The sequence below is a fragment of the Lucilia sericata genome, unplaced genomic scaffold, assembly GCF_015586225.1.
Source record: "Lucilia sericata isolate MDLA Ls3-8-SP2 unplaced genomic scaffold, ASM1558622v1 Contig001131F_arrow, whole genome shotgun sequence".
In the NCBI taxonomy this organism is placed as follows: Eukaryota; Metazoa; Arthropoda; class Insecta; order Diptera; family Calliphoridae; genus Lucilia; species Lucilia sericata.
The window spans coordinates 1-10,000 of record NW_023995102.1 but is presented as its reverse complement, the minus strand read 5'-3'; the positions used below and the strand labels follow the sequence as shown (position 1 = coordinate 10,000).

At 35.6% G+C, this 10,000-nt stretch overlaps 1 protein-coding gene across 1 annotated transcript; it reads left to right on the top strand.

Moving 5' to 3' along the window:
* Positions 1-3,148: 3,148 nt before the first annotated feature.
* On the top strand, positions 3,149-5,354 carry LOC119610165 (leucine-rich melanocyte differentiation-associated protein-like). The gene is made up of 5 exons (XM_037965292.1): positions 3,149-3,210; positions 4,290-4,526; positions 4,592-4,740; positions 4,802-4,957; positions 5,139-5,354. Exons 1-5 carry the CDS (start codon positions 3,166-3,168, stop codon positions 5,212-5,214), a joined length of 663 nt encoding a protein of 220 aa, XP_037821220.1. The 5' UTR covers positions 3,149-3,165; the 3' UTR covers positions 5,215-5,354.
* The last annotated feature ends 4,646 nt before the right edge of the window (positions 5,355-10,000 follow it).

The window sequence follows — 10,000 nt, the reverse complement described above, 5'->3', positions numbered from 1 at the left end:
TCCTTTTCTTCGAATAACAACAAAAGTAAATAAATATACACAATAAATATAACGCACGAGAAACACAACGGAAACCGAAACTGCGCTGTCGGCTTTATTGCAAATCTTCATGCAATTTGTTTAACTTTAAACACGATTACAAATGCTTTTCAAATTATTTTTTCGCTTCATGATTATACATTTATTTAAAAGAAATATAAATTTTAAGCACTTTTTACATATTTTATTTGCGAATAAACTTTTAGAATTTAGCAAACACGTCCACGCACCGATGAAATTGCTTAGAAAAAGGAAACAAATCAGGAATGGAAAAGTCAATGATATTAAATTGGTACTTAACTTACTTTTTAAATTTAAAAGAAATATAAATTTTAAGCACTTTTTAAATATTTCATTTGGGAATTAACTATAGAATTTAACAAACACGTCCACGCACCGATGACATTATAACTAAAACTGAAATTGCTTAGAAAGAGGAAACAAATCAGGAATGGAAAAGTCAATGCTATTGTAAATTTTTAAGTACTAGACTATAGACTAGACTATAGACTAGACTATAGACTAGACTATAGACTAGACTATAGACTAGACTATAGACTAGACTATAGACTAGACTATAGACTAGACTATAGACTAGACTATAGACTAGACTATAGACTAGACTATAGACTAGATTATAGACTAGACTATAGACTAGACTATAGACTAGACTATAGACTAGACTATAGACTAGACTATAGACTAGACTATAGACTAGACTATAGACTAGACTATAGACTACTATAGACTAGACTATATACTAGACTATAGACTAACTATAGACTAGACTTTAGACTAGACTATAGACTAGACTATAGACTAGACTATAGACTAGACTATAGACTAGACTATAGACTAGACTATAGACTAGACTATAGACTAGACTATAGACTAGACTATAGACTAGACTATAGACTAGACTATAGACTAGACTATAGACTAGACTATAGACTAGACTATAGACTAGACTATAGACTAGACTATAGACTAGACTATAGACTAGACTATAGACTAGACTATAGACTAGACTATAGACTAATAGACTAGACTATAGACTAGACTATAGACTAGACTATAGACTAGACTATAGACTACACTATAGAGACTATAGACTAGACTATAGACTAGACTATAGACTACACTATAGACTAGACTATAGACTAGACTATAGACTAGACTATAGACTAGACTATAGACTAGACTATAGACTAGACTATAGACTAGACTATAGACTAGACTATACTCTAGACTATAGACTAGACTATACTCTAGACTATAGACTAGACTATAGACTAGACTATAGACTAGACTATAGACTAGACCATAGACTAGACTATAGACTAGACTATAGACTAGACTATAGACGAGACTATAGACTAGACTATAGACTAGACTATAGACTAGACTATAGACTAGACTATAGACTAGACTATAGACTAGACTATAGACTAGACTATAGACTAGACTATAGACTAGACTATAGACTAGACTATAGACTAGACTATAGACTAGACTATAGACTAGACTATAGACTAGACTAGACTATAGACTAGACTATAGACTAGACTATAGACTAGACTAGACTATAGACTAGACTATAGACTAGACTATAGACTAGACTATAGACTAGACTATAGACTAGACTATAGACTAGACTATAGACTAGACTATAGACTAGACTATAGACTAGACTATAGACTAGACTATAGACTAGACTATAGACTAGACTATAGACTAGACTATAGACTAGACTATAGACTAGACTATAGACTAGACTAGACTATAGACTAGACTATAGACTAGACTATAGACTAGACTATAGACTAGACTATAGACTAGACTATAGACTAGACTATAGACTAGACTATAGACTAGACTATAGACTAGACTATAGACTAGACTATAGACTAGACTATAGACTAGACTATAGACTAGACTATAGACTAGACTATAGACTAGACTATAGACTAGACTATAGACTAGACTATAGACTAGACTATAGACTAGACTATAGACTAGACTATAGACTAGACTATAGACTAGACTATAGACTAGACTATAGACTAGACTATAGACTAGACTATAGACTAGACTATAGACTAGACTATAGACTAGACTATAGACTAGACTATAGACTAGACTATAGACTAGACTATAGACTAGACTATAGACTAGACTATAGACTAGACTATAGACTTGACTATAGACTAGACTATAGACTAGACTATAGACTAGACTATAGACTTGACTATAGACTAAACTATAGACTAGACTATAGACTAGACTATAGACTAGACTATAGACTAGACTATAGACTAGACTAGACTATAGACTAGACTATAGACTGGGCTATAGACTAGACTAGACTAGACTAGACTAGACTAGACTAGACTAGACTAGACTAGACTAGACTAGACTAGACTAGACTAGACTAGACTAGACTAGACTAGACTAGACTAGACTAGACTAGACTAGACTAGACTAGACTAGACTAGACTAGACTATAGACTAGACTAGACTAGACTGGGCTATAGACTAGACTATAGACTGGACTATAGACTAGACTATAGACTAAACTATAGACTAGACTATAGACTAGACTATAGACTAAACTAGATTATAGACTAAACTGTAGACTAGATTATAGACTAGATTATAGAATAGACTATAGACTAAACGGTTTAAAATAAACCGTTTTTACAGGTTGTCAGTACTGGATTTTTATACATCAGTAACGATCAATAATTAGCTAGTTTGGAGCCCTCTAGTGACAAAATGCTTTATAAAAAAGCTTTTTTACTTAACCAAAATAATATCACTTAAGTGAGTGCTTGAGAGAAAGAGAAAAGTCTCTAAAAAAGGTAAACACAATAAAAACAAAAAAGAGCTTTTTCACATTGGTAAATTGAAAAGTAATCTATCTGAAAAGTGTATCAGTGCGATGGTGAAGATTCTTTAGAGAAGAACATAAGAAAATAAACAAAACACATTCATTATTCCACTCATTATTATTTTAGAACAAAAGTGAAATCTGTGTTATTTCGAAACGGAACAAAGATAATAAATTCAATAATTGATATTTTACATATGTATATTATGTAGTTTATAGAAAAATAACTAAATACAATGGATAATTTATATGAAAATTACTACGATGCAAACAAAAAGCAGGTGAGTTCTTTTTTTTCATGAATACAAAATGACTTTTCTTAAAGTACCCTTCAACTGCTTAGAAAGTGTTATTAGTTAGTCTGATTGATTGGTAACAAACATTTAAAGTGAGAAAGTGTATGTGTGGTTTATATCATAAAATTAAAAGCGATAAAATATTAACATAATGTTATTCTGTGTTTCAATTTCATTACACATTAAAAAAGCTTTTAAAAATATATCATGTAATAAAATAAATGACAGCTGTTCTGCCCCTTTGTTTACAATAAGTTGTCAGAGCTGATAAGCACATTTTCAACTGTCACTACTTCTTGTATTCAGCTTGTAAGCAAAATATAATTTTGAAATGTCAACTCAACACCTTTAAATATTTATATTTATAACTGTTTAGAATAGGAACTTAAACACAGCCCAACAAAAAATCGAAATCAAGAGACCAATGTATTACAGAAGTTAAACCTTATTATTATTTTAAAGACGACAGGTTTAATTTTCAGATGACTGGACAAAGTTGATGAGTAAGGTGTCTTCGTTATAACTTTATGATCAAATATCAGAGTCGGATTCTGCGTTGCTCAATCATTTAGAAAAGTGTACTACTTTGGTACATACATAGGTAATTTTAATTAAAATTTTAGTTCTATATACATAGTTGGAAAAATATTTATGTATATATTTTAAAAAACTGTTTTAAATAAAAGTTCTTATCGCACTTCCAGGTTCACACACTTTCGCAGACATTCGTAATCATAAATCAAAATCTTAAAATGTCTACAAATTCGGGAAAAATATATAATAAGAAATGCATTTAATTTAAGATACTGACAAAACTTATACATATATTCTTAAATTTTTTGAAATTAAGAAAATAATAAATTTCTTAAAAACCAAAATGAAGATGATGCAAACTTTTCCCATAATTGCCAGTAAGATATTTGCTTAATTGAAGATAAAATTGCAATTGTTGAAGGGTATTTAAGATTCGTTTTATGAATTCCAAAAAAAGCACTCTAACTTCATTTAATTTTTTTTTTTTCTTCTTTCCACTTGCTTTTATCACATTCATACACAAACTACAGTTAAACCTATCGCATCGTAATTTGAGATGTCTTGACTCTGCCACTGTTGCGTCATATGCACATTGTACTGAATATTTAGATTTAAGTCATAATCGTATTAACAATCTAACATGGCTCTATGAATTTCCCCATTTAAAATGTCTAATCATGGATGACAATCGTTTGAGAGAGGCACATTTTGAAAAACTACAGAGGCCATTGACCAATTTACACACTTTAATGTTAAACAAAAATGAGGTGAATCTGAAGTTATAAAATTAATTGAATAAAAATTACATTGACACAATTAAAAATCGTTACAGTTGAGTGATTTGCAATCGACAGCAAGCATTTTACAGCGTATTTTTCCCAATGTGGAGTACTTAAGTTTGCATGGCAATGCCATGTGTCCCGATAATTTATTACTGCAGCCATTCTGTGAATTTGTGCCGTATGAATATAATCATTATAGGTAAATAATTGAACATTTTAATAAAAAGTAAAACAATATTTACAATTTCACTTTCTTTAAGAACCGTTCTACTGCATTCATTGCCAAATTTAAAATTTCTTGATCATTTTTCTTTGGATACTGCTGTGCATTTAAAAACTTCTGCACAAACTAATCAACTACAAGAGCAACATCGACACCAGTCTTTACAAAACAAAAACAACACCAACAACAACTTTTGACATCAACTCCCAAAGATTTGTGGTCGAAATTAAAAAGTTTTCTAACAGCCAATTCAACTAGAACGACAACAGAATTCTCAAACTATTAGAAACAACAATTGTGCAGTGCTTTGTGGTAAGGAGTTTTATAATATGTATAACTATTTATTGTTAAAAATATATAAACTTTTTTCTTAGCTTCTTCCCATCTGAACAAACCTATAGTGGTATACACTCGGAGGGTAATCGTTATATAACAAATTCCGATTTATAAGGAAAATGCTGCATACTACAGAGATTTTATTTAACAAAGATTATAAAGACTTTAATAATACGAATACATACTTAATTTATTTTACGGTTTTATTAAAATAATATAATTTTGAGTAAACATTTTTAAAATGTCCGTTATTATGCCATGGACAATTAGTGCACTAGTACTTTTTTATATCGAAAAATACCGTGAAATCCCCGGGACATTTTTGGTACATTTCGAACTTACAAACTGTCTACTATAATCTAGTCTATAGTCTAGTCTATAGTCTAGTCTATATAGTCTAGTCTATAGTCTAGTCTATAGTCTAGTCTATAGTCTAGTCTATAGTCTAGTCTATAGTCTAGTCTATAGTCTAGTCTATAGTCTAGTCTATAGTCTAGTCTATAGTCTAGTCTATAGTCTAGTCTATAGTCTAGTCTATAGTCTAGTCTATAGTCTAGTCTATAGTCTAGTCTAAGTCTAGTCTATAGTCTAGTCTATAGTCTAGTCTATAGTCTAGTCTATAGTCTAGTCTATAGTCTAGTCTATAGTCTAGTCTTAGTCTAGTCTATAGTCTAGTCTATAGTCTAGTCTATAGTCTAGTCTATAGTCTAGTCTATAGTCTAGTCTATAGTCTAGTCTATAGTCTAGTAGCTAGTCTATAGTCTAGTCTATAGTCTAGTCTATAGTCTCGTCTATAGTCTAGTCTATAGTCTAGTCTATAGTCTAGTCTATAGTCTAGTCTATAGTCTAGTCTATAGTCTAGTCTATAGTCTAGTCTATAGTCTAGTCTATAGTCTAGTCTATAGTCTAGTCTATAGTCTAGTCTATAGTCTAGTCTATAGTCTAGTCTGTAGTCTAGTCTATAGTCTAGTCTATAGTCTAGTCTACTAGTCTAGTCTATAGTCTAGTCTATAGTCTAGTCTATAGTCTAGTCTATAGTCTAGTCTCATAGTCTAGTCTATAGTCTAGTCTATAGTCTAGTCTATAGTCTAGTCTATAGTCTAGTCTATAGTCTAGTCTATAGTTTAGTCTATAGGTCTAGTCTATAGTCTAGTCTATAGTTCTAGTCTATAGTCTAGTCTATAGTCTAGTCTAGTCTATAGTCTAGTCTAGTCTATAGTCTAGTCTATAGTCTAGTCTATAGTCTAGTCTATAGTCTAGTCTATAGTCTAGTCTATAGTCTAGTCTATAGTCTAGCTATAGTTTAGTCTATAGTATAGTCTATAGTCTAGTCTATAGTATATAGTCTAGTCTAGTCTATAGTCTAGTTAGTCTATAGTCTAGTCTATAGTCTAGTCTATAGTAGTCTAGTCTAGTCTATAGTCTAGTCTATAGTCTAGTCTATAGTCTAGTCTATAGTCTAGTCTATAGTCTAGTCTATAGTCTAGTCTATAGTCTAGTCTAGTCTAGTCTAGTCTAGTCTATAGTCTAGTCTATAGTCTAGTCTATAGTCTAGTCTATAGTCTAGTCTATAGTCTAGTCTATAGTCTAGTCTACAGCCTAGTCTATAGTCTAGTCTATAGTCTAGTCTATAGTCTAGTCTATAGTCTAGTCTATAGTCTAGTCTATAGTCTAGTCTATAGTCTAGTATATAGTCTAGTCTATAGTCTAGTCTATAGTCTAGCAAAAAATTATAATATGTTTTAAGTGTACTAAAGAGTTAATTTTTCTATAATATAAAGAATAACAATTTCTAATTTTAAATATTATTTTAAAATGTAACGGTTAATTTAGAAAATACTTTCGTAAATAATATTATATGAGACACACACTAACTTTGCTTAGACACAAACCTATACTTATGAATATGTACATTACTAAAGCTTTCGCAAGCTCTTTATCCCGAACACTGATAAACAAAGCAATAAAACAGAAAAATAACAACAAATAACCGGCTGAAAAAATAAAGCAAAAACAAAACTGATAAGGAAATTAAACAAGAAAATAAAAATTTGCACAAAAGAAAATATTAAAAATTAAAATATTATAAAAAGGAATTAAGAATAAATAATATTGCTATAAAAAGCAGACCCACTAGGAAAATAATTTCAGTTTAGCAGCAACATTCTCTGGACTCTAGAGAAACCAACCGGCATAAAGTGTGAAAATAAGATTGCTTTTATAAAAAAGTGATAAATAAAATGGCAAATCCACAGCTGGAACCAAAACACAAAGGTGAGTGAAAAATATGTTTAACAAATTGAATTATTTTATATACATATGTATTCCCAAATAAAACTTGTTTGCTAAAGACGGACGAATCAATACTTGCAAAAAAAATCAGAAAAATGAAAGTGAATCTAAGAATTTTTGTAAATCATGTCACTGCTAACATGTCTTTACTTAGTTGTTTTTATAATTTAATTTTTCTTTTGCTCTACATTTACATATATGTATAGATTTTTTCCAGTAAATATAGCTATAATAAATAAAGATAATTTTTGTGTTGTTATTTGAGTTCAGGCAGTTTCATGGCGAATTCATAGGCAGTATCTAAAAGTGTAAACATTGGTGGGCAAACAATAGCAGTATACAAAATTTTTAATTCTTTTTTCATGCAAACAAATATGTAATGTGTTTATTTTGTTTATTAAATCACTTGTAATGTACAAAAATAATCGAATTCTGTGCCATAAATGGTTGAGATATGAGTTAAAATTTTCCAATAACCTCTATTTTCTACCATATTTTTGATATATCATAAAAGTGGATGGTATAAAATATATTCGGCATACAGACGTTGCTCTTTTAAATTTTTCAAAATGAAGGGGTTGTATGGGGGATGAAAAGCGCACAAACGAGGGGAAGAAGGGCAGAGAGGCCAGGAGGAGGGGGGAATGGGGGGAAGGGAGAGAAGGAGGGTGGGGCGGGGAAAGGCGACAGGGGGCGACGGAAAGGGGGGAAACGAGGGCAGGAAGGAAGGAGGGGGGGGCAAAGGGACCGCCGGCGAAAGGAAGAAAGAGAAGGGACGACAAGACGAGAGAGCGAGCGGGCGAGCGAGGAGCGAGCGAGCGAGCGAGCGAGCGAGCGAGCGAGCGAGCGAGCGAGCGAGCGAGCGAGCGAGCGAGCGAGCGAGCGAGCGAGCGAGCGAGCGAGAGAGCGAGCGAGCGAGCGAGCGAGCGAGCGAGCGAGCGAGCGAGCGAGCGAGCGAGCGAGCGAGCGAGCGAGAGAGCGAGAGAGCGAGCGAGCGAGCGAGCGAGCGAGAGAGCGAGCGAGCGAGCGAGCGAGCGAGCGAGCGAGCGAGAGAGAGCGAGCGAGCACGAGCGACGAGCGAGCGAGCGAGCGAGCGAGCGAGCGAGCGAGCGAGCGAGAGCGAGCGAGCGAGCTAGCGATCGAGCGAGGAGCGAGCGAGGAGCGAGCGAGCGAGGAGCGAGCGAGCGGAGCGAGCGAGGAGCGAGCGAGCGAGCGAGGAGAGCGAGCGAGCGAGCGAGCTAGCGAGCGAGCGAGCGAGCGAGCGAGCGAGGGAGCGAGGAGCGAAGCGAGCTAGCGAGCGAGCGAGGCGAGCGAGCGAGCGAAGCGAGGCGAGCGAGCGGAGCGAGCGAGCCGAGCGAGCGAGCGAGCGAGCGAGGCGAGCGAGCGAGCGAGCGAGCGAGCGAGCGAGCGAGCGAGCGAGCGAGCGAGCGAGGAGCGAGCGAGCGAGCGAGCGAGCGAGCGAGCGAGCGAGCGAGAGAGCGAGCAGGAGCGAGCGAGCGAGCGAGCGAGCGAGCGAGCGAGCGAGCGAGAGCGAGCGAGCGAGCGAGCGAGCGAGAGCGAGCGAGCGAGCGAGCAGCGAGCGAGCGAGCGAGCGAGCGAGCGAGCGAGCGAGCGAGCGAGCGAGCGAGCGAGCGAGCGAGCGAGCAGCGAGCGAGCGAGCGAGCGAGCGAGCGAGCGAGCGAGCGAGCGAGCGAGAGAGCGAGCGAGCGAGCGCGAGCGAGCGAGCGAGCGAGCGAGCGAGCGAGCGAGCGAGCGAGCGAGCGAGCGAGCGAGCAGAGCGAGCGAGAGGAGCGAGCGAGCGAGCGAGCGAGCGAGCGAGCGAGCGAGACGAGCGAGCGAGCAGCGAGCGAAGCGAGCGAGCGAGCTAGGAGCGATCGAGAGCGAGCGAGCGAGCGAGCGAGCGAGGATCTATCTATCTAGCGAGCGATCTATCGAGTATCGATCGAGCGATCGAGGAGCTAGCGACGAGCTATCTATCTATCTATTATATCTATCTATCGATCTATCTATCGATCTATCTATCTATCTATCTATATATCTATCTATCTATCTATCACTATCTATACCTTAAGTAAAAATGTCGTATTCAACATTTAATTTTATGTTGTATACAACGCTGAAAACTTTTGGTCCTACATCGATCTTAAGATATCGGCATCGGCATTTTCTGATTCCATTAAGCCATATCCGTCATCTACCATGTGTATCTTATGAGCATGGTACAGGACACAATTTTCAATCTTAATTGATGAAATTTGGCACGTAGACCTTTTTTAAATTATGGTAACGATATGTATTGCAAATAGAATATAAAAAATTTGTTATTATTTAAAATATGATACAAAAACTAAAAACATTTGTATTTCTGTGCATACATACATACATACATACATACATAACATACATACATATGTACTCAAAAATCGTTTTTGAAAAACAGCTGATTTCATTAGTTGCTAACGTTGATGTAGCCCAAATAAAGATTTTTTTCTTATATAATGTTTAAATTAAAACAAATTATAAGATAGCAATTGCATATTCATTAAGCAACTTGATAGCTATGCGAGCCAAATAAATTTTAGTGGTTTCGAACCACCTTGTATTCTAT